General features: G+C 43.9%; 1 protein-coding gene across 8 annotated transcripts in view; it reads left to right on the top strand.

Annotated features, from left to right (window-relative positions):
* Positions 1–3262: 3262 nt before the first annotated feature.
* Positions 3263–25763, top strand: part of DPF3 (double PHD fingers 3) — a 170233-nt gene continuing 147732 nt past the window's right edge. For 7 of the 8 annotated variants that reach the window (XR_009967061.1, XR_009967062.1, XR_009967063.1 and 4 more), the window contains exon 1: positions 3281–3372. Coding sequence is in view for 5 of the 8 variants with exons in the window: in XM_062630855.1 (XP_062486839.1) it covers positions 3341–3372 (32 nt within the window). In the remaining 3 variants the exon portion in view is untranslated. Of the gene's footprint in view, positions 3373–25763 lie in introns of all 8 variants that reach the window. The other variant, XM_062630852.1, reaches the window with a different exon arrangement.

The raw sequence follows: 25763 nt of genomic DNA on the forward strand, positions 1-25763 counted from the left end.
ATGAAGTTGCATATCAATGAAAATACCTGGGAATAACAAAGCTGAGAAGGACATGTGGCTCCTGGTAGACTAACAGCTGTTTGTCCTGTAGGTTTCCCTCCATAGCAGAATTAGATTTGTGGCTTTCAATGTCAGTGTCTAGTTTGTTTCACTTTCCAGTTTAAAAGAGCTGAGGAACGTGTAAGTAAAACCTAACTTTCCCTCCTTCAAATGAACAATTCTACATTAAAACTTAGCAATGTAAAAAGGAAAGCAGGAGACAATAAATACCGGGTAAAAACTCTTTCACAGTGAAAGCTTCTCAGCTGTGTGTTTGTAGCTGAGTGTGTTTCAGATGTGTTGGTCTTGTTGGGTGTAAAACAACGGTTACACTCTTGATCAGTGACTTACTGAAATCCAAAGAAAAATTAATCTAAAGATTTGGTTCCTAAATGATTGGTTGATGGTAGACTGGGATATATATGAAAATGGAGGTAACCATGGTGTGGCATAAAGTTTTTATTAACATAGGTTTGTGATGGTCCCTTTACTTGCAAACAGTGAATAAGTTATGCAGTTCATTACAGCCACTCAGTGCTCCACGCCTCTTTTCCAGCTAAAATGGTAATCTAATTTGTGGAATTCTACATGAAGCACACTATAGGAAAACTATATGGATACCTGAGCAAAGCCTGGCGGATGTTTTTGTTACCATGGGCGAGTCTTCCCACAGCTTTGTCCTTGGGCGTCCTGGATGCTTCTTTGAGGGAGGCAGTGCTGTTGACTGGTTCTCCTGGCCAATAACTTGCCCGTCTGGCTGCGAAAAGGGCTATCAGCCACCCAAGGTCATCTGTGGCTGTTCTCCCTGCTTGTTGCTCTTGCTGGTAGCTGATAAAGGCCCAACATCTGAAAAACAGGAGCAGCCGGGGAAGCACATACAGCTTAATCCCATTTTTGCAATACAGTCCCTGCCAAGCAGCACCAAGAGCTCTTTGCCGCAGAGCAAGAATGGGCCTATATATCCAACAAACAGGACTAGAGGGACTTATTAAACTCCTAAAAATGACCTCAATCATTTTTTTTTTTTAATTCTCCGAAAATGTCACCAGTTCGCATTAGAGTATCTCAAGGCTTTCTAGAACTTGGCTGAATTTTGGTGCCTTCTCTCAGAAGCACAAATCTGTCTCCAGTTCTGCAATGTGGCACAGACCTAGGCTATCTTTTTTTCTTTTGTGTGGATCAAAGTTGCTATCCCAGGAATATTGCCTGTCCTAGGATAAATGCTAAAATTTGGTTGATGTTTGTTTTTAATATTGTGGCAGTAAGGACAGTCAAAACAGAAAACCTTGTTGTAGTGAGTTATGATACAGGTCGCTAGTTCAGGGTCACCAGTTCAGGTGCATGCAAAGGCGTTTCTTCCTTTGCTGCATGAACATCAGCTGTGTGCTTGTGAAAATGTGGCAGTTTGTGGTTAGCTTTTCCTGTGAACAGTGAGTGAGAGAGCACTGAGCAAGAGGGTCTTAAGTCACACTCAATGTCACCTGGGCTACTACCATATTAAATAATATAATGTAATATGATAATGGAAACATTCTTAAAGATTGCTTCCCAGAAGCAATGTTTTGGGATAGATCTCAGCATCCTGGCAACTCTCCAGCTGACAGAAAGCTTATTTCTTCTGAGCAGTGCCTGTAACCAAATGGCTTAGATTGCTTTGATGGAAGAGCTGATTCCCTCCAGGGATACATGCTTGGCACAGTACCCAGGCTGACCAAGTAGCTGGAGCAGGCAATGTTTTGGAAAGAGGGACCCTAGGCAGATCTTAGAAAGTTTAACTTCTTTCAGATTTCTGATGTATCTTTGTTGAATGGGAAGCTGCTGCATTGCTCTCCCATCTTTACTGTGGGTAATAATTTCTCTTTCTGTTCTTTTTGTTTTTCTGCCCCAGTATTAGGAAGTTTTATTTTGTCAAGCAGTTGAGAGAGATGTTTTGGTTGTCTTTGCCTTTGCCTAGTTCAGCCCACTAGCTTGGGAAGATTGCTATTTCTCCTTCTGTTAGCACCTCAATATCTCACAGACATCATTACTTCCATTTTTTGATTCATTAAGTTGTGAATTAAGTTGGTTCTGTAGTCTCTTTTACTGTTTTGATGTCTGTGCATTTTAACTGTCTTTAGCTGATTTCTTCTGATTATATTAACGCAAAGAATGGAGGAGCAAGCTTGGTTTTGGTGATGGTTGTTGATGTGTTTTTTAAAAGGGATAGAGGATGCCTGAAGGGAGGCAAGACCTTTTAGAGAGAGAGAAGTGTAAGACGACAAAGCTTAAGGTAGTATCAGACAAGAAGAAAACTTCTTGGTTTGATTCTGCTCTCGTTAGACCTAATTTACACTGGTGTAATTTTGCGAACTTCAGTGGGTTTACTTCTGAGAGTGAGATCAGGATTGACAGCCTCTTAGATCACTTGGGTCACGCTCCATAATTAATTTGCAAGTCCTTTAATGATTGCAGGTAAGCCTGGGCTTCTGGAGTTTGCTGCCTCCCCAGCCATGGGCTCTGCCTGCGCCCTCCGCGCTCTCGGGGTCCAGCCTCCCGCTCTCCGCGGGGCTACACGTCTGGTGGAGTGCGGCTCAGGGTTCACGCCACTCTCCTTGTGCCGCAAGCCGAGGGTACGGCTCCGGCCGCGCCAGAAGTTGCTGTATGGCGGAGCCTGTCGCTTGTCACTCGGTCGGTCCGGCCGCCGTGCGTTATGTAAGGGCGCAGGGGCTGCGGGCAGGGATGACGGACAGGGCGAGGGAAATTCCTGGGGGAGGGGGAGCGGGAGCGGAGCTGCCCTGGAGCCGCTGCCAGCGCCGGCGGCTTCTGGAGACCTGGAGGGGAGCGCGGCTCTGGAGGAGGGGAAAGCAGACGGGGGAGCACGCTGCCGTGCAGCGTGAGGAGCGAGCGGGGCAGCGCGGCTCGGTTCCTCGCGGGGCACGGCGCCTGGGGAGCCAGGGGCAGCGGTGCGCAGGGGCAAGGAGAGAGCCCGGCTTTGCCTCTCCCGGTACGTTACATTGCAGCCGCAGCCGCGGAGCTGCGGGCCCGTCTCCCTCTGCCCGCCTTCGTCCCCCCCCCCGCCCCGGGCTCGGCGGCAGCCCCGGCTATGGGCGCTGCCCCTTTAAGACCTGCTCGCCGCCAGCCCCGCGGAGAGGGAGTGACCTCTGGGCTTTGACAGCTCCCCTAATAACTAGAAGAGCCCCGGCCCCGCCCGCGGCGCCGGATTGGTCGGCGGGCCGGTATGCCGCGCTCTGATTGGCTGGCCGCTTCCCCTGAGCGAACCTTTAGAACTCCGAGACACAATATTCTGTTACATTGTAGCAAAATGGCGACTGTCATTCACAACCCCCTGAAAGCGTGAGTACGGATCAGAAATGAACATATTCCGCGTGGTTTCAATATGAAAAAAGGCGCCTTTCCGGCGGCGCTGACAGCGCCCGCCGCCTCCCGGCAGCCTCCCGCCGCCGCCCTCCCCCCGCTCTCCTTTCCGCCCCGGCGGCGCGCTCCGCCGCCTTGTGTGCAACACATCCCCGCGGCTCGCGCCGGAATTAACGAGCAGAAGCGGTTCGGTTCGAGCGCCCGTTAATTAGCGCCCGGGCGGGGAGCGGGGGGGAGGCGGCGGCGCGGGGCTGCCCGCCCGGTGCTCCCGGAGCAGCGGCGCCGTGGTGCGCGCACTTGACAGCGTCCTGCCCGCGTTCCGGCGCGGAAGGCGGCGGGGACACATACACGTATCGCGGACCGGCCCGGGGCACGGGTGAAGGGTGTCTGTGCGCGGCGCCCCCGAGCTCCGGCCGCGGCGTGGAGGAGCCGCCGCTGCTGGAAGAGTTTGGATGTCCTGACGAGCCGGGAGGGAAGCGGCCCCCTCGCTTCTCGGCGGGGAGGTGGTGGTGGTGGTGCTGGGGGGGGGGGGGGGGACGACGACACTGCCGGCGCCCCTCGGTGTTTGCAGGGAGAGAGGGAGCGAGAAGGGAGGGAGGTGAAACAGACTTGGGCGAAATGAATGACTCGGGAGTGCCGGTCGTGGATTTGGGCAGGAAGTCCGGAGATCTGTTTTGCATATGACAGGCTTTCGCTTTTGGAAGCGGCGAGAAGAGTTGATGGTGTTTCCATCCTGAGAGCGGGCACCCGCAGCCACGGGCTGCTCCGACGGGACCTGCCCCGCTGCTACAGAGCCCGTGAGGCGGGAGCCGGGAGTGCGCTGGGGGAAAGAGGGAGACAGGAGCTTCTGCGGCGAGGGTCCTGTCCCGGTCCGAAATCCGGCCGGTCTAAGAGGGGGACCACGGGAGCTGGTTGTCGACTTCTGGATCGCGTCCTTTATTTTCCTTGTGGTCGGCAGCGCACGCCGCTAATCCCTGAAGGCATTAGGGAGAGTGGGATTTGGCACCGCGCGTGGGGAGAGGAGCTGTCTTAACCTTTGTAAAACGACTGCTCTGCTAACGCGGGCAGCGCTCTCGCTATTAAAGTGGGGAAGCAGAGTACCTGGCGGTGACGCTTCGTCTGCACTTTCTGGCTGCGCTGAGTGGGTGTTTTTATACCCTTGAGTTTTCAGAGATGAAATTAGGGCTGCGAGGGTTTGGGTTTTTCTTTTCATTCTTTTTTTTTTTTGTTGTTTTTTCTTTTTCTTTTTTTTTTTTTTTTTTTTCCGCCTCGACTCGAGTCTCTCCAGCTGGAGTTGGAAAAACACTTGAAGGTTTTTCCAGGGATTCCTGCCGCTGTCTCTCAGCGATCCGGAGAGAAAGGGAAGCCTCGAGCTGGGAAGGGGTGCTGACATGTTTATCTCTTTCCTGCTCCGTCCTGACAGAGAACCTTTGCTTTCATATATCTGTCCTGTCTGTAGCACCTTATGAAAATCCGCGGGGAGAGCGGAGCGCAGTTGCCAGGGGGTTAATCAAAGAAGCCCGAGTATCCTCGGCGGGGGGGGGAGAGGGGCTGAACACACTCTGGAAGCAGCCCGTTTGACGGCAGGTTTAATGCTTGTGCAGGCCAGAGCAACTTCTCCCCGTGCCCCTCCCGGGCGCTGCGCTGGCTCGGGCTCAGGCAGCGCACCCCGGGGACCGGGCAGCGCGCCCACAGCGCCCGCCGCGCAGCGCTCCTCACCTGGGCTGGGCTAAGCCACGTACGGTTGTGCTATCCGCGGGCAATGCCGGCTTCGGGGACCCCGGGCTTGGTGGCCTCTGTGGCTGGCGGGCGGGAGGCGGGAGCGGCGGGCAGGGCACGGAGGAGGACGGGACCTCGTCTCCTCGCCTCGCACTTGGTGGCACCGCGGGGCTCCCGGCAGCCGCGGCGGATCGCGGTGAGGGCGAATCCTGTGCCGAAATGATCCGGGGGCCCGATCCCGCTGCCGCTGAAGTCGGGGGGGTGGGGGTGGACGGGACAGGATTAGGCCATTTATAATTAGCTCCCTTCTCCTCCCCTCGCCCCTGGGGGGTGTGAGAGGAGGAAACAATAGACATCAAGTGCTGGATTCGCTTTTCTCTGCGTACCTTTTAAAGTACTAATGCTATCTGGAGGAAACAGAATTGGTGCTGGCCGTCTGACACTCAGCATTTTTTATTGACTACTTGTTTAATAAAATATTTTAGAATTTTCACTTATTCTTGAAAGTTGCTGATCGGGAAACAATACACGTGTAAATAAATTATGCATGGGATAAATTAGGACAAAAGCAGTAGGACACATAATAGGGGAAGGGATGCAGTGCACAGTATTTTATCCTCATGTGTCCTTCCTGACAATGAAAAGGAGCTGAATGACATTTGCATTTCCTCTGTCTGCGTTTTGATTGTATCTCAAAACCCACAAACGCCCCCTACAGAAACTGGCCACACAAAGGTTTTGCTCTGAGATGGGGACAATGTGGAGCCTGAGAAATCCTAGCTCAGGTATCAAGCAGCTCCTTGTGTGTGCTTGTGCATTTAAGTGCATCCACTACTCGGTTTATCTCTGGCACTTGGACACACACATGCTAGACTAGTCTCTCGGGATAATGTATTCCAGAGTACCTGAGCATCTGTGGGAATACATTGTATAGAGTAGTATAAACATACAGTATGTGGAGTCCCGTATTAATGATTGGCAGCTCCTCGCACTCAGCTTGTGTCTGTCTCCATCTAGTGCACTCTTCTCACATTCTAGTTCTCTTGTGGTGCTTTCATCCCTTTGCTCTTCTACCCTTCTCTTCCTCTGATGAGCAAATCTACCTGGCATGACCGCCCATTATTTCTGCCATTTAATATCCTGTTTACCAAGATGGTGCTACAGGCAGAAATACCAGACCCAAGTTTAACAGATCTGCAGGGGAAAGGTGGCAGGTGTCTTGGTAAATACATTCTTCATCCGCAGGAAAGTCATTATTTGGGTAGCTTTGGTGCGGCAGCGGTGGATTTGAACTGCTGGATTTGTTGGGTTGGGTTTTTTTTCCATTAGTCTGTGTACCTATCTCCATACTTTCTTTTTTTTCCCATGTTCTTCTTTTTTGGATATGTTAATATGGAGACATTTGAGCAGTGCAGTAGAAGAAACAAATGCAGTTAAAAAGTATTCTGAATTACCTCAAATGTCAGACAGAAATCTCAGTGGAGTTTGTAAACATTAATTAATTAAACCTCTCAACACCCCTATGAAGAAATGATTATTGCCTTTGTTTTATGGATGGCTAAGCTAGGACAAAGTGGTTCAGAAACTTCTTGGTTTGAAGATGAAGTCTAGAATGCAGCCATTCAACTTCCAGTGTTAGGCATCTAGTCCCATTTCCTCCATCCTTATTAGCCATGTGCATATGGTACCATAATACATTTAATGTAATTAAGATCTTGCAATTTGCAAAGTCTTGTCTAAAAGCAGAGCTGGTTTCCCCTCACCCCTTCTCTGTCTTTGCTCCTACATATGACTTTTATTTCAGGTTGTCAATTAAATGTACTCATAGTCACATATGTTAAGCTATTGTCTTTTCTGCATGTGAGATTCCTGCTGCCATACAGTGCTCTGCTCGAATGCTCACTGATGAAGCTGTTGCCTTCCAGTAGTTTGGCCTTGGAGTAGCAGTGCTGGTGCTCTCCCTTTCTTTTCCTCAAGGCAACTTCTAGGACAAAAGAGACTAACTCAGGCTCAGCTCCTAGGCTAAGTCACTCGCATGCTAACTGTATTGTCGGATAACTTTGATGTGCTTGGGGACGCTTATTCCCTGCCAGGTGTTTGGGGACCAGATCATTGGAGACTTGTGTGTGCAGTGCTAGAGCTGACCTTATAAACCCTACCAGGCCTGTTCTGTCTCTGTGTTCCTGCTGCAAACACACAGCAGCGGTCGGTTTTCCAATTGCTGTACCTTCTCAGAGAAAATTGCCTTGACATCCAGCTCCGACCCCTGGGCTGCCAAACGGCCGTCCTTGTACTGATGAATTCTGTGGTATGAGACACCTGTGAAGGAATGATCTGTGCTCACATCCCTGTTTCATGTTGGCAACAGACCAGCATGGGTCTTGGGGTCTTGTGCGGCAAGAGTATTTCATTAGTGATACTCTGGCTTGAATTCAGTCTGGGGAATCTTTACGGGAAGGTCCTGTATCACATTACACATCCCTGAAACACCACTATGTCATGATTAAGTGCTTATGAAGACTCACTTTTTCTAGGGGGATGTTGTTGCTGATTTTTAATATTAAAGTGAAAGTATAGTGTGCAGTGCTGCTTTCAGCAGGTGGAAGCAATAAAATAGATAGTTAGGTTGCCAGTTCAGTGTTTACAAGTGATGTGGAGGTGATTTTAATGTGGCTTTGCAGAAGGGAATTTTCTTCTGCTTGACAGAGCAGGGTTGTTGGGCACATTAATTCGTGTACCAAAATCTCTACAGCATTTCCAGAGTGGCTCTGATGTCATTTAGAACCATAAATGAGCCCTAGTGTGACACATTTCAAACCAAAACTGTTGTCCACATGAAACCTATGTTTTCTGTATCTCAGTACCATCCCTCAGAGAAAATGAGGGATGAATGTTACTGTATTTATGCAAGGATATATAAGCATGAACCGAAGTCACTGGGGGGCAGAGAAGCCAAGTTAAGAAGACCTGGGGATATGCTGGTTTGAATATGGGTGAGTCTGATAAAAGGTACATTACCAGTTACAGTGTTACGTCTGGTTTCATGAGTCTTTTGAGCATGATTAGTTGTTGCAGTGCTTTTGTAGTTCTGTTTTGTTGTTGTTCCAGCCTTTCACAGTGCTTTTGTAGTTTTGTTCTGTTGGTGTTCCAGCCTTTAACAGTCTGTCCAGTTGTGTGGATGGATGGATGGATGGATGGATGGATGGATGGATTGTATCACAGAACTGTCGCTGAAGAAAAAGTTTTTAAAGCTGACTGTTTGTGGTGTGTGAAAGCAATATTGAACCATCTGGGTTGTCCCACAAAGGCCCAAAGGTATGATTTTTTTTTGGAGGCTGTAATAATTTCAAGGTAAGCACATGTCCAACGGGCTGTGTGCATAATGCCTATTAGATAGGATTCTCAGTGTCTAAATGGGAATAGTTTACCCAGACCTTGCAGAAGCACAGTACACAAAGCAAAATGGGGCTCTGTCTTCAGTCTGAGTCATGGTGAAGGTAATGTGGCTCATCCTTTGTGTAGCCTAATGAAAATTGATTTCCTCTCTGCTTTCTTAAAACTGAAAGTGTAGTATTTGGAACTTGCTCTCAAGAGCAGACTTTGTCCATCTTGCATATCTGTCTTCAGCAATTTATGACACTTGGCTGTACCTCTGCAGTCCCCAAATGAGGAATTCCAATGCCCCCATTGGCTGTGAAGAAACCATCACCATCTTTTAAGATTATAATTTGCTAAGTCTAGTGCTTTCTCACTGTGGTTTTCTTTCATGTCAAAGCTGAATTTCTTTGCTTGGTAGATCAATTTTACAATCTTGGTATTTATTCTGAACTCATCACTGTGTTGTCTGTATGTGATGTTGCCTTGAGCAAGAACCATCCCTGTACTGTTTATCCCCGAGGACTTGTAGGAGCGGAATGAATCTGTTTCTGGAGTTGACGTTTTTCTCCCTTGGACAGACCGACCTCTGATCTGAGGATTCCCTGTCTGGGGTGACCAAGGCAACATTGCTTAAGGCCTGTTCCAAGGGCTTCATTAGGATTGTACTGCTCTTCTGGTTTTGCCTGGCAGTTTTGCCCAGGATGCAGTGACTGAGGTGTGTTAATCACTTCCTTTGCAGGTCCCAGTTTTAACACTAGTTTGTTTCTTTCAAGAAAAGTTATCAACATAATCTAAAAAAACCCATACTTTTAAAATCCTTTTTATTTTTAAAAATTTTCAGATGAAAATGCTTCTTTCTTGTCTTTAACAACTTCTCTACAATTTGTGGAAAAAAAATGAAATACACTGGACTAGTGCGTGAGAAGCAGAAAGTGGTTTTCCTTTCTTCTTTCTTCTTTCAAAAGAACAGAATTGCCCAATTTATTTTCACTGTCTAAACTGACTGACATGTAACATAAATATCATAAGTGAGTGCTTGAATACTAAATGTTTAAAATTCATACTTATCGTTAACAGCCTAAATTATTAGAAGCATGATATTATTGTTTTTAATTGTTATATATGTTTTATTTCCCAGCAGAGCATATTTTAACCACAGATTCCCAGCAGATGTCTCAGAAAAGAATAATGCAGTGTCTCAACGGCTGCTGGCAGATATTCTTCTCACACCCCCGTCCCCTCCAGTATTGGAATAGCAGGAGTATGTCAGCGTGTGTCTCAGTTTTCAGGTTACCTGCCTGAGCCGGGTGCGGTCCAAGAGTTGCAATTCCAGCCACATGGAAGGTTTTACTGGCCCCAGCACTGAGGGGAGGCTTCACTGGGAGTCAGTGGAGCAGAGGGAGCAGGGCAGGGACAGGTACTGATGAGTGTGCGCTAGGTAGCTGTGATCAGCAGTGTGTGCTTGCCAAGTCCTGATTCATTGGTTTTGTGTTCTGCTGAGCTGTAGCCAGGAGAGAGTCCCCTGCTCAGGTGTTGATGGGGACACTGACTACATCAGTGTTATTCTTCTGGTGAGAAAGCCTGGAAGTGGTATTTAATATTGCAGTCCCTTGTGACAGAACTGATCCAACCTAACTGAGGATCATCTCTCCATTCATATGAGACTGTGAGTTGTATCAGTCTTTGACATCTGATAATGCTGTCTTTGTTTTTTGATAATTTTAATAAATGAATATAAAATGCTAACTATAAGATGCATTGCAATCTTAGTATGGAAAAGAAAGGAATCCTATGTAACTTAGGTGCTCCCCCTTGTTTCTTCTCAGATTCCATGACAGACTTGTGACACACGATACTTGGCCTTGGTTAAGACGTGCTAAATTATCTACAAGCACATGGCTAAATGCTTCCTGCCTTTTAGGTCTCAAAAATCTAAATAGGATGGATAGTGCAAATAAAATCAGGTGCAGTGCAGTGAAATAAGGCCATGCCCTGAGTTGGTTAATTCCAGTCTGCCCTACCGCATCAGCTGGCAGAGCTGATTTGATCTGATCAGATGTGGGCATGCTACTTCTGCCAAAACACAAAGTACAGTGCTTATGCTGCTTTTATGCTTTGACTTGGCTTCATGCTAGCCACGGGAAGATAGATTATGCCTGCTGGAACAGAATTTCCCTTTGAAAATGTTTTGGGTGCTTTTCACGTTTTGGAAGAGTAAGTGAACGCCAGCTCAGTGCTTTGTGTCATGTGGCTGTGAAATTTTTGGTCTGGTTCTAGGAATTTTGCAGTTTCTAATGTGATTAGTCACAAAGTTGGGAGAAAAAAAATGAAATGGCTGGAGTTATAGCCCAGATAGTTCACTATCCATTGAACAGTACTATGGGGAAACTTAAAATGGAGACACAAAGTTAGTATTATTTCTTCAAGGGAAAAGTAATGTCCATTTTTCCATTTTCTTCAAGCGCAGTTCTGAAGAACATAATCCATGGATTTGTGACTGTTCAAGTATTTTGGTCTCAGTATTGCCTCCTGTGAGGTTGTGTTTAGTCAATGACAGGGACAAATATATTTTATGTTTAAAAAACGCATGCAATCTGAGTAAGGAATAAAGGGAACAGTGGTTCAGAAGGCTGTTTTACTGCTAAACTCCTCTTGTCCTGACCATGAATAAAAACTGCATCATGTTTGGAGCTGCTCTTCTCCTGGGTGTTTGATAAATCACTTACCAGTGTCCAATATCGGAAATTATGACATGAACTCACTTGCATCTACAAGCTTACCCTGATTAGTTTTGTAGTTTTTTTTAAATTTTCTATGGATTCTTTATCCTTGGAGTTTCCAAATCATTAGCATGATGTGAAATGTAGAGTAAATCAGGAGCATAATTTTAATGCAGAGCTTAGTACCTTGTGTAGTTGGGGTACTGCAAGTTAAGAGGCATGTGGGGTGTGATGGGTGAGGGTTGGTAATGGGAAGACTCTGCAGTGGGCTCTTTCTTCACAGGTGTGGAGAAGCCCTCTTAACTGCAGCACTGAGATACTACTTCTGCTGCTTCATCCTATCTGACTGACCCTTTAATTTTTAGGAGCTGCTTCTCCAGAATGGATGTGTCCATCTGTTAATTTTGGTGATGTTAGTCCTTACTGACCAAATGGCGTGTGGATGAAAGTGACGTTAATACCTCTGCAGGTAGAATAGGGCCCCAAAGACTTCTCCTTTCTCCTCTCCCATGCTGATACATATGAATGGCAACTTGGTCAGGTTAGTTGGTGTTATGTTGATGGCAAGCAGGCATTCCTAAGGTTGAAATCTAACCAAAAAATGTTGATGGGAGAAATATGTGGAAACCCCTTCTCCATTTCCTGTCACCAGATCTGGTTTGTTTTTGTCGATAGTCTCAGCTAAATGTTTTGTCTTCTCCTAGCTTTCCTCTCCCCTGCCTCCCAATCTCTTTCCCCCATTGACCTCTACAAGTGCAGTCCTAGCTGTTGATTTATCAGGCCAGGCTGGCTCAGCACTGTGTGGAGATTGCTTTTAATTAACTCTCTTCGTTTTTCTAACCTTCAGGGAGCAGCAACCCTTTAATGATTTTAATATTTTATCTGGATTTATATCCACCTTATGTATTGTTTGTTGCTCTGCTTCCTCACATATTCTTCCTGAGTCATTTCCCCAAATGAAATGTTTGTTTCAGACCCCTCATACAGGATGAGGAGGAGAGATTTTAATGGCTTCTGGACTGGGACAATGGACAAGGATCTACCCTGGTGTGTTGAAAGAGGATGGGAAATATGAGGTGGTACATTGTGGTGCGCTCACTTCAGCATTCCGCCTTCATGCACGGGGAGAGGCAGCTTTGTTTCATGGTTGCAGAGTGGCAGATCAGAGCCTACTGAATTAAATCTGACCCTTGACTTGTTGTATGGTATAGGTAAGTCATGAGCTTATTTTCACAGACAGGTACGACTCTCATGCTAGTCAGGGTGAGTAGAGGAGGCATTAATGTAATTACTTGTTGCTAAAATGTAGTTTACTTTGCACGAATACAGGTCTAAGGGAGAGTCCCTCTTTGCTTGCAAAGGTTTACCTTTGCCTGCTGAGAGTAGCTCTACCAAGTGAGATTTCTTCAGACTGAGCAGAAAGCAGCTATACAAAATTTCTCCCACCTGGAATTTTCCCTTTTCATATCCTGCAGTGAGGATTTTAGGAGTTTCAAGCATGAATCAGGAAAAATATATGTTACGTATAGTGTAAAGTATGTGGCACTTTCATGCCAGAGCAGGAAAATACTTCATAATGGTGCTTAAAGTAAACATCACAGTCACTGTCATGGGATTATTTTCTCCATTGTTTTGATGGGAGGGATGGCGTGCACTGACTGACTGGGTGATGGTCACACTAGGCACACCATCAACCATTGACAAAATTGGAGGTTTAGAAGCCACATTGCTTTGCTTTTGGTGTTTAGTGTTAGCATATGACTTACGTGTTGAAAGTTAATGGGAATCCTCCTTCTTAGCACTTCCAGGGCCAAGTTGAAATTAGGGGAACAGAGAAAGAATGGGAAACTGAGTTAAGATTGTCTGCCTGGTTCTGATGGAAGAAGTTCACCAATAAATATCACTAAAGCATCCTTAATGGCAGTGATTTATGCCTAGAGCTGATAAAAGCACCATTTGCGTGCAAGGATTTTACCACAGAAATGAACCAAGGGGCAAGTAGTTTTGCATTTCAAAACATACATGCTGCACAAGAGACAGTCTGTCCAGTACAGTTGGTTCATAGAATTCAAAGTCACTGGTGTGAGAACAGTTTGACTTAATTTATTTTACAAGGCTACTTGTATATGTAAGTGTATTTAAAGTTGCTTTGTTAAAATGGCAGAAGAAATGAAGTTCCCTAGTCCTGCCTTACTGAGGAAAGGGACTCTGAGACACTAGCTGAAAGGAACACAGTTGTGGGTGCTACTTGCCAAAATACTGGCAGCAGATCACTGCATAAGATCGTCTATGTCATCTGGTCCGTGGTTTCTGTTTGTGCCTTTCCTATCTTCCTCTGCAATATGCTTTAATTAAAAAAAAAAAAATACTTGTCCGGGTGCATTTTTTCCATGTTATTGCTGTGATTCCAGAGTAACTAACTCCTGGCATTCTCATCTGACCAGACTGCGAATGTATCTGGTTCAGGTATTCATTCTGCTGAGTTGATATGAAAGCAAATTCCCTCCTCTACTATTATTAACTTTCTAGTTTTGTTTCCACAACTAACTTATCCACAAAGTGCTATGGTTAGGAGAGGCTGTCTCTCCTGACACGTCTTCCAAATTCCTCACTGCTAAACACACACCATGCAAAGTTGAAACCTGGCTGGTCCTCAAAGGGCAGTCTATTTCCCAGGCTGCTGTTTCCAGCTACCTTCTCCTCCATGCAGCCCTTGGAGCGGAAGAGGAGGAACAGATGAGGGATGAGCACTCTGCCTTTGGGAAAGGCTCTGACCTGAAAGTGGATTGCAATTCCAGCCGAATGGTTCCTTCCCTTGGTAACAGAATTGCACGCCTGGGCTCTGAGCTCTTTGCATTAATTCCATCTCTGCTAAACTTTCCCAGTCAATTAACCATGTCCATCTCCTGCTCTAGCAGCCACATGTGCCTTTTCTGCCACAGCAGGGTTTTGGAGCAGTGACTCCCTGCAGCCTTAGCTGCAGCAGTTTTCCTCTAGCAGCTTCCTTCAAGCATGGTTATCAATCAGGACCTGTCAGGTTTTTCCCTCCGACACATCTATTTTCAGGGCTGTAGGACTTTGACCTTTTGCTTTTGTCTTTATAAGTACTATTTTTTTCCAATAGGGGCCAGTTCAAATGCTGAGCATTAGGTCTTTACACTGATACAAAAGCAGCATGAAAATTTCAGTCTGTGAGGAGGTTCTGCTAAACCTGGAGATTTCTTTTGGTTTCTGTCATTTTGCCTCCTTTGAGTTTTAATTTTGCTGGTCAAAAAGGCCTCATTAAGCTGGCCAGTAGTTCTTGTGAGGTGTTGCAGGCAGCATCTGCAGTGCAGCGGTCTCCTCTGAGTAGCCAACAGGACTGGATGAAAGAGTAGTGAGTTCTTGGAGGCTGAAGTGTCTGGGAGATGCTCACCCATGGGGTTTGATAAAGACTACCTTTGAAGGGAATTTGGCACACACCTCTGGAAGAACGGTTTGAATGCTGGCACTAGTGGTCCCTTGGCAAAGCCATGACAGTGCTTTGAACATGATTTTTTTGCATGTGCTACCATCAGACGTCAGGTTGGGCTAGAGTGCCTATTAAAGCAAGAAACTGTGCTTAATATCTTGAGTGTGTGGGTAAGTCTGGTCCTGTTTCTAGTGGGTAAGTACCTATATCATAAAGACTGCCATCCCAGTTGGCACTAACTGGTTCCTGTGTGGATACTTTCAGATGAGATGACAAAGACTAAATTGGCCTCAGAGGCTCAATTAATAGAAGTGTAGGTTTAAAAGAGGGTTCCTAGGTCTTATGTCCAGTTCCCTGGTACCATGTCAGATAATCCCTTTCATAAACTGAAAAGTCCTCGTCTTAAATCCCCACTTAGACTGTTTGTTCCCTTTACTCCTCTTGGGAGAGTTCCAGAACCCACTGCTCTGATGGCTGGAAATAGCATTTTAATCCCTAGCCTAGCCTACTTGTGACCAGTTTATACCCATTTGTTCTGGTGCCAGCACGGAGTTGTTAGTTTAAATATGCCTGCTCCCTCCATGTCTTCCTCTCCACTGTCTTGCCTTTGTATGATGTTATTATAAGCCTTCTCAGACTTTGTTTTGATATACTAAACTGTCTGTGCTATCTTTTCCTTTCCTTTGATCGCTGGAGTATTTATTGTCTTTGCCTTCTCTGCTCCAGCTTAGATTACTCACATTCAACTTTCTTGAGTGTGAGTAGACAGAATTTTACACTGCTCCAGGTGAGGTTTTGCCCTCTAAAATAACTGTATATTTCACCTCTTTCGGAAGCACCTTGCTTTTGCATTTGCTTGTGGTTGTATTGTGCTGGCAGTTCATAGTCATCTTGTTACATAATGTTTCTTCTCCCATACTTCCAGCTGTTGCTGTTAAGACGATGACCTCCAGGGTATTAAGTGAAACTTACACCTTATTCATTCCATCTAATTCTTCTTGTGTGATCTTCTTAATATTTTTGATGTGCCTTCAACTTTTGTGTCTGTTTTTTATCAGCAAACATACTTTTGGTGACAATATCATCAGTGGAAATACCGATGTCAGTCTCCAGACCAGTCCTTTCTAGAACTCCAGAGGTAACCTCCCGTCAGCCAGTTACTGTCTCTGTTAGGAGTTTACCTGCGTCCAACTCTTTTAGTGGTTTTTCAGTCACATCACCATTCTTCTATACATCCTCATTGTCTCCATGTTCACAAATTTCTCATAGAGCACTGTATGAAACGTCTTCTGAAAGTCCAAATAGCTAACAAGATGTCTGGAATTTCAGTGTCTTATGAAAGCAGGATGACAAGATGCTCTGGCCCAAAGTATGGATCTTGCATCTTAGTCTTTCCTTGTTCAAGAGTGTCTGTGATCATTTTGCACTTAAAAACTGCATGTGAGTAAACTCTGACCCAGTTAACTTTACTGCAGTAATTTGCAAGGCTTGTGTTCTAAAACAGTTAACAAAGAGAATTTAATTTTGCTTGCAAATTACTTCAATAGTATGGTAGAAACCATGATTTTCAGTGTCTGTTTAAATAACTTGCTGGTAGATGCATGGTTTCATGTCACAGTTCTTGGGCAGAGATTATTCAGAATTGATGCTGGAACTGCACAAATGTCTTTGTGACTTCCACCTCAGTCATCCCACTGAAGCACAGCATTCTTTTAGTTTTTGGCCTGTTCCTGCATTATATTTAATCTATGTACCATTCTAGCTGCAAAACAGCAGAACTTTCTTTGATCACGTTTATTTTTATGTTTGAAGAATATTACTGTTTTTCAATAGCTTTTTCAAGTCCCAACTCTTGACTTTGGCAATTCTCCCTATACTTCCTGACCTTTAAGATCTGATTTTTTCTTCTGTTACTGCTATTCTCTGTTCCTGAAAGGTGTCTGTTTAATTCTGATGTCCCTTTCCAAACTAATTATTCAGCCCATAATTTCTCCAGTCTTTCCTATGAGTTTCAAACAATTCTTTCATTTTAATGTTAAAGAAATTCCCCAAATTCTTTTGTATTCCACTCCTCCTGTGCTTACAGAGCAGGTTTGAAGCACTCAGGCACAGGTTTGAAGTAATTTGTGATGGTGATGGGAATTGTACAATTTTGTACCTATTCTTGGACAGCAGAAGACTTTCGCCATGTTGATCTAAGGCAAGCAGGGGCAATTCTGCTTAATGTTGTTTTCCTTAATTAGATCATTCCTAAATGTGGCTTTCAAAGGTTTATCAATGTAAAATAATAGTACATTTTGCACCAGAGCTGCAACCATTAGCTTAAAGTCCAAATGAGCAACATACCTTTTTTCTTAAATCACCTCGTTCTGTTTTTCTCTGATGTTATTAGTTTGTTATTACTTAGAGAAAACTGTGTGCATGCACACTATTTGTATAGGCATATTTGTGTGTGTGTGTGGCCAATATAGGAAAGAAAGAATGTGTTTACAGATGGTGTTTAGGAAATCATGTTATTGTTCGTTAATCAGTGTCTTGCCATTTTAAACGTTTCCATGTACTTCTTACTGATTTATAGCAGTATATAATTGAAGTCTTCCCTACTGCTCAGTTTTACAGACTCATATAAATAGGAAAAATAAAGAGACATATATACTTTTTTTTTTTTTTAATCTTTCTAGGGGGCTTTAGTAACTTTTAAAATATAAGAGCAGTCTATGGATCAATGCATATCCCAGCAATCCCTTGCATAAGTGACCTAAAATCGTGTGATCAAACCTCTTCTCCCCTCCCCATCCCTAGAGAGATATTTGTAATTAGATAAAATGAGGACAGAATATGCATAAGTATCTGTTATGCTGGGATTCCTGCCCAGAAAGGAAACTAATGGCCTGAGCTGGCCATAATCTTTTGCACCCCGTGTACTATTGACAAGTACAGAGATATGTACTGTGGCTTGAGATGTTGGGAGTTCAGGAGCAGATTTTTGCTGCTGTCTTATGGTAACCTTTCTAAATCGACTGTTTTCCAAAACGAGTGTAATCATACAACCTATATTTTACCCGTCATTTATTGTTGGGAACATTTTGCCTGTAAGAGAGGGCCTGATCCTTCAGTGTCATGCCTAATGCAGTGGAATTGAGTGTAAATTACTGCTTCTGTGGTTTGGAAGTGTTTCACGTTGACTCTGCCCAGATGTAAATGACCACATGAAGTGCAAGACAGTGGAGAACTGGGAGTGGAGTTGTTGGTTATTTTTTTCCATTTCATCTAGGAATTACTGCTTGTCTGGTTCTTCAGAGGAAGGGACAGTGGGGTTCTGCGGGCAGATTCATCTGTCTCTAATTAAAGTAAGAAGCCCCTTTGAAGTCTATGTGACAGGTTGTGTAGCACTGCAATACTACACAATGCAAGAGGATCAGATAGGTAGTACTTCAGAAATCTGGAGGCTGTTTTATGTACTGTTGCTGGTTTCTTTCTCCCAATGTGTATGGTAGGTGTCAGCTCACCCCTCACACAATTGTCGATTTTAGTCCTCTGCTAGATTTGTGGGTTTTGTCTTGTGGCTTGGCAACAGTGAAACACAAACCCTGGGCACTTATGAATCTGTCAGCCTTCCTCAGATATCCCAGTCGTTGATAAATCCATCGATGAAAAGCTTTTCTTAGAGCAGGCGGGCAGACTGTATGCACATCTTCCTCTCTTGCTTTGCTTCAATGTCCTTGGAAGTAAATGTCAGTGAAAGTAAGAGAAGTGCTTTGATAAAAGGCGGGGCAAGGTCAGGTAAAAGCATGCCCTCATGCACGTTCCCGGGGGAGGTATCTATCCATCATTGCCATTGCTCTGCCCAGTGTAGCTAAATCAGGAAGTAAGAGATCCAAAGCCACGCTGAAATGTGATTCTTTTTTTTTTTGAAATTATGTCCAGTTTGGCATCTTTTTGAGCTGAGAAAGTTTGGCTTGCTTTCCTGCCTCACTCAGTAATTTGTGGAGTGGGACATTTGGGGTGAATCTCTGTTTTCTGTGCTTACAAGGCAGCAGGAGTTTCTATGGCTGGGCTGGAATGTGTTGTTTCAACACACTGAAAGTGAAAAAAAAACTTTAGCTTTATACAGACTGTGGTTTTTGTTTGTACTCAGTCAGTGTGATTTCACTGAAGTCCAAAAAGCTATGCCAGTGTGAGAAACAAACCAAGTCTATGTTATTTCAAGACAACTGTACTACCAGAGAAAAATTCCTCTTAGTCCCCCACTTAACCTTTCAGAATCTCCCTCCACCTCAGATGTTCAGTAGCGCCCGATGCTTATAATTTGGCAGCAAATGTTGACATCAGCAGCCACGTATGAGATCCTCACCAGAAGTCTATGGCTTAATGTGCAGGACAGGCAGCAGATGACTTCTTAGCAACAGAGATGGGTCAGAATAAAATCCTGGATCTCAGCACTTCTTGCGAGCTTTGAAGATTGAACCTGGATCTGAAGTTAAATGTCTTTAATGGACAGGATCCAAACACCCACTTGCTTTGGCAGAGCTCAGATCCAAATTTTGTCTACCTAAAGAACCAAGGTTCTGTTTTCATGTAGATTCTTTTACTAGTGAGAAGCAAGGGAAGGGATAAGACAGAAAATATGACACATTGGCAAAATTGTTTTTCAATACTATGTTTTCCAAAGTTTTTTCCATGAGTCGTCAGCAGCTCTTAAAAATCACAGGGAGAGCTACAGCTGTCAATGAGCCAGAACGGTTAAATGCTTTTAAATATTTGAGTTGGGTTATTCCTTCACCTTTCTTTCTCACAAACATGTCTGGTAAAACTCCAGTAATGAAAACACTTGCTTGAGAAGAGGGATAAAATCCTTTTCAGCAAATTATGACTGTGACATTTTAATCACATCATAACAACATGGTTAGCAATGGTTTAGGTTTGGCATTGAACATATACACAATGTTTGTTCTTTTATGCACTATTGGTATTACATAGTAAAAATAACAATTGCAAAACTAATTTCTTACCCTTGTGCCAACTTTGTTCATCTGACAGTTGCTGTTTGAACTTTTAAAGCAGTGTTTCATCAATACGTTAATAGTGACTGCATGATTAATTCTCTCTGCTTTTCCTGTGTCCTACAGACCTGCACAGCAGCTACTTCCCAGTTTGAGATACCTGCAAAACCACTTCTGTCAGATAAACTGTGCTCATCCTGAGTGGGTCCATATTTCAAGAGGGTAAAGAAGAGCCACTGCCTTTAAATTTCCCAGTACTTTCCTGCACAGAAGTTTGTTATAGGTGCTTCACTTCACTGAGGCATTTCAGGATGGTGCTATTCAGAAATATTCATCTTTCTAGTGAGAGATTTGGAGCTACTCTTTGGAGCTACTCTGCAGTGTTTTGGATGCTAGATATTCTCTGATTATTTGCTGTCTGTGAAGGATGCGTATGATTTCTCGAGTTACTTAAATAACAAGGTTTTGATTTTAAAAATGAAAGAAACAAAAGAGGGCAAACCAAGGCTAAGAGCATCCATAGGTGAGCATTACAAGTGGTGTTGTATAATAACAGGTGGGAAGCTGTCATGATGTCTCCACTGGATCACACTTAAACTAGTTTCAGATTAATAAAGTCAAAAAATGCTGGTATATGGGAAGTGGGAAGAACTGTCCGCAGGTGGAATGGTACTCCCATGGCAAGTTACTAGCTGGAAACAGGTTGACATACAGATAGACCTGCTGTGGCATCCTTCTGGAAAGTTAGAATTCAACTGAAGAAGGCATAAGTAGATTTTATTTTAAAAACTTTGAATTCTACCTTGTTCCTACTGTTACAGTAAACCCACACTTATTTTAGGAAGGTCGTTGTTGTTTTCTGCATTTACTTAACAGTTTCTTGGTTGGGGAACTTAAAATGGGTAAGAAAGAATCAATATGCAAGAGTTTGTATGTAGACTAGAATCTGATCCCAGAGAGAGAAGTCAATGGGCTTTCACACTAGGAAGGCATCAGAAGGGGTACATTTAGAGAGATCAGAGGGGAGCCAAAAGTGATGTTGGTCCTTAAGAAGTACCTCTTACCTAGGAGTTACGTGGAGAGATTTTGTTTTCTGACATGCCTGCTCAGTTTCACTCAGTGTTTCCTTTTATGTATTTATAAACTTATCAAATGTTTACAGATGACAGTGAACTTGATTGTTATGACTGATATTAGACCCAATCTTTATTTTGTCCAAAGATACCACTAAAGACTCCTGGAGCAGGTAGACCTTTGCTTAGTTGGAGGTTGTTTGATGGTTACTTCATAATAAAACTGTAGCTCGACTGTAGGGAGCAGTGCTTGTGTGAGATGTTTGTTTTTCTGCTTTAAGTTGGCAGCACACTTATACAGCAATAATTCTTGCAAAATCACTCTTCAGCATGTTTATGCAAGGTATCACCTGCTCTAGTTGCAGCAGTGCTCCCAGGGACTGCAGATGCTTACGCTCTGAAGAGTCTTGGGGCTTCCCAGCAGTGGAGACAAAGCTGCATTTTACTTTTCTAAGATGAGGGACAAGGCCACTGCTATTCCATCTATGGGGAAGGAAGAAGTAGGAAGATCTGGAATGGAGAATGGGGGAGGACAAGGCTTGCTTCTCCTTTTCTTGATGGAAGGGTACAAAAGATGGGAATGGCACCTGCAGCTCTGGAGCAGAGCTTTCCTCCAGCAGCAGCAACTCCCACTCAGCAGCCACCGCAACACTCAGCCTGGTTTCCTAATAGCTTTGACAATGTTTTTCTCTAGAAGCTTTTAAAGAAACTAAAGTGCCTTGGGAAGTCCTCTGGAGGCACAGTTGTTTAAAAGCCTGGAAGCATAGGCTAGGAAGAACTGGTTGGGTCACCTGTGGAGACCCAGCTGGATCAGTGATTGGGCCTGTGACAACTGATATTTGCAAATGATCTAGAAAAGAAAGTTGAGAGAGAGATGGCAAACTTAGCTGATCATACTAAGTATATTCCAGGTGGGAAAAACACAAGGTTGCTGCAAAGTGTTGAAGAAGGACCTCATGAAACTGAATGATTTGGCTCATTCAAGTGGCTGATTATGTTTGATTTAATTAAATGTAAATTAGGACATGTGGGGAAAACCGATCCAAAATTAATGTATACAGCAGCAGGGACAGAACTTGTTACTGACACTGAAGAGAGAAGTTGTAATAGATCTACCAAAATATGAGCTTTGTGCTCAGTAACACTAAAGATAATAAGTAATACGAAGAAAGAGAGACAGACAGGAAGAGACATAGGCTGAATGATAGGAGTTACTATGAAAGGAAAGAAAACAAATGTCAGTGCTGTGACAGTATATTTGACATGTTATTGATCTTAAAGGTCTTTTCGAACCTAAAGGATTCTATGATTCTATACAAATCCAGGGTTTGCTGCTTGTTGAATACTGGGAGAAGTTTGGTCTCCTTCTCATGAAAAGGATACAAAAAGCTCAAAGGTGCACTGAGAAGAAAACAAGGATAATCAAAAGGAACAACCTCCATAAGAGGAATTATTAAATTGATTTGGGTTTTCAAGTCTGTAAGAAGATTTGTGACTCTCTGCATGAGAGAGGTTCATGAGAACACGGGCATCAGAGAAGGGGCAAATAGGGGATGAATGTTCATTCTCTCTCTTGAAGCCAGAAGTTAGGACATCAAACAAGATTACCAAGAGGTTAGTTCAAAAGGAACAAAAGGGGATGTTTTTTCACTAAATATTAAATAAAGCTGTGGAACTCTACAGTGGGATGTACGAGGTATTAAAGTTTACCTGGGTTCAGAAATCATCAGCTTCACAGAAGGAAAATCCTTCAATGGCTATTGAATACCAAGGCATCAGAACTACAGTTTGCCAGCTGTAGAGAGGATATACCAGTAAATTTCCTGCAGAATATCACTATATTGTGTCTATATTTTGTGCACCTCCGTCGGGATTCCTTATCGGCTGAAGTTTGAGACAGAGTCCTGTGTTAGACGGACCTTCGGTCTGACCTGGTATAGCCGTTTTTCTGTTTCAAGGGCCCTGGCAATCACATAGTACTGAGCAGTGTTGCAAGAAAGGCCTCAACGTTTCAAAATAAGAGACCCAGAAATGCAAGATGGAATTACGATTGCTGGCTGGGTAACCAGAACTTTATTTCGTTCTTTGCAACGTTTGCTCCTTCATGTCAACCCTAGGGGGAAATCTGTGTGCCAGTTCACCCAGGTCTTGCAACAACCTGAGACAACCTGTTTATTAAACATACACTTTGGCTGCTGTACAGAGGAAATGGCATGATCCAGGCTGGTAATGCAGAGACTTGCATTTAGTTTCTGCCTACACCGTTGACTTTCTGTATATTTCCAGCCAAGTCCTGTACCTTATTGTCCCTCTGTTTCCCTATGCAAAGAATAGATAAAATCCTTTGTATTTCTCCTCAAAGAGCAGTTTGAGATTAATGGTTGTAAAGTGCTAAATAAATGCTAAAGGTTGTGAGTAAATGTGAAGTGTTTGATGCTGATTTGTTTAATGGACATTGCAGTTGAGAGACTTGCTATCTTCAGTGTCTGTTCATAGGCCCCTCATGCAGACTGGCTAAGAAACCTATATTCAGATTCATTCTAGAGGGAAAAAAATCAGAATTACTTGTTTCTATAATTAGTTACTCATTGGTTTGGGGTGTATATGTCAGAACTGGCAGGGTGAACCCCTGGGAAATCTGATCTGACTAGGGAAAGCGTGATTTTTTTTGTCCTTTCTGTCCTGTTGCAGTTTCTTTTTGTGTTTGTGCTCCCACTAGGTCACCGTTGATGGGATGAAGTTTCTAGTCATGTCTCAGATTCACAACCACATGTGACCTTTGCTCTTTCATGTTGCTCCCTTTCTGCTCCTCTGGTCATTTGCAGCCATGCCTTATAAGTTATTATTTATAATGAAAGGCAGCTGATGGCACTTGCACACAAGATGGTTGTCCTCTGCTCATGCTGTGTAGTAGCATCCTGACTAGAAGACAAAGAGATGCTCTTGTTCAAAATTAAAATTATCAGAGGCCCCAGAATTTGCCTTAGCATTTGGTGCTGAGCTAGATGATACCACATTTCACTGCAATCTGCAAAAAATTCTTGTGGTCCAGCTGTTGTGTCGCAGGTACTTGCCATTTGCTTAAATCAGGTTTCAGCAGGGAGGTAGATACATAGCCATGAACATAACAAATGCTGTTCCTAACCTTCTTTACACATGTTGCAAAAATTGAATGCATTATTTAAGGCTTTCACTCCTTTGGACTGACTAAAATCTGTCAGGAGAGGTGACTTGAATCTGCTCAATTTCTGAATTTCTGAGGAGTGGTTTGATTCCTGGCTCTCTCTGCTATTACATCTGATCGCTGTGGTCCTTATGCTCCTCTGGTATAGTTGGGGTATGTGGGTATTTCAGCTCTGCCTTGACTCTTTCCCTACCCACAAGCCCTTGTTTCACTCCCTTTTCTAGGGGAGGAGGCCTTCTAATTTGCTGCATTGCCACACTGGGGTTCATCTGCAGGAGACCTGTCTTTTCACAGGAGCGGCTGCTGCAGTAGGTTGGCAACTGATAAAGAGTTGCATATGAGACACTTGATCAGGCATCTGTAGATGTTTCCCGGATACTGTACGTACTGGGTAAAAGGCATTTAAAAATCCATCTTTTCCAGTGCACTGGCTAGGTATTAACACAGATTTCTACAGTCAGGAGGAAGCTCTGATGTTCTCCTTTTATGTATCAGCATTTGAGTTCTTAGACCCGATGTTTTTGAGAAACCTTTGGAGATGAAACACAAACTTTGGCAGCATGACCCACAAGACCTACATGATTGCCTTTACTACTGGGATTTAAATACTGGGATTGCATCAGTCTTCTCCCTCGGAGCTGTTATGGGTCAGGAAATATGGGAGAGGACCCAGGTGGTTGTGCAAACCTCCTCTAAGTTTCACTAATAAACTTCCACATACTTTTCACATGAAACAGCTGGGACTGTGACTTTCCTATGGAGAACCTTGTTGCAGCAACAGGAATTAGGAGCTCCTGTTATATCTGCTTGGTTCTCGTATGTGGAATAGTCCTATTGGGTATGGGGAGAGTCACAATGTGAATGTGAACCTGTATTGTAGATATGAAGGTAAAAGATGTGGAATTGCTTCTTGATATTATTGCATGTTTCCAATGCTTGCTGATGGGTTCACAGGGCCACTAAAGACTGCGGTAGTAAGCTGTCCAGATTTAATGCAACACCCGTCCCCATACATCTCATTTCATTCATGCTGCTCACCCTGGAAATCATTTCCACTTACCCTCTAAGAGACTTGTGTGCCAGTTGCAGCTACTTTTTAACTTGGAAAGAAAATGATTTGTCTCTTTAAATTTTATGTAGTTTCCTGATCCCTGCATGTAAATTCTGTGTGAAGGCCACCATGCCCTCTTGCTCTTTGCATAAGTGTAGAGAGGTACCTAAACGTGACTTAGCAAACAGTTATTCTATGCTATGCAAACAGCAACTCTGAGCAAAGGGCATTTACCCCAGCCTATGCTGCCAGTCATGATGCTCAAATGGTGGTCTGTCTCAGGCTTTCCTTGTTAACTTTATGTCTGATGGTCTGTGTCCATTGCACTGCTTCACCATCTGTCTGGAGACCAAAGGCATCCTGTTATGAAGTACAATAACTGATTAAAAAAAAACCAACAAAACAAACACACAAAAACCAGTCTAGTTTAAGATATGCTGCCTTTTTAGCCCAGTACTAGGGTGTGCATTGAACAGTTGAAACAGCCACGAAAATGGAGTGAAATGCATGAAACTAAAATAGAAGCATGAACTCTAATTCAATATCAATATGTCAGTTTATAGGGGTACTGTACCTTAGTTTCACTTTATACCTTTCTCTGTGTGTAATCCCAGTTATAGTTCAACATTTTCTGTACTTTCTGGGTGCCTGAAAACTATCTTCTGGCACATTTAAGGTAGTTGATAACACTGTGAACGTGTTAACTTTGAAAGTCCACTCCTCCACTTTAACCCTTCTTTTTGAGGGGCCCAGGGACACTCTTCTTGCTGGTTTTCCAAGATCTATCCATT

This window comes from Pezoporus occidentalis, unplaced genomic scaffold (assembly GCF_034315485.1).
Source record: "Pezoporus occidentalis ecotype Australia unplaced genomic scaffold, CSIRO_AGI_Poc_V1 ctg36, whole genome shotgun sequence".
NCBI lineage: Eukaryota > Metazoa > Chordata > Aves > Psittaciformes > Psittacidae > Pezoporus > Pezoporus occidentalis.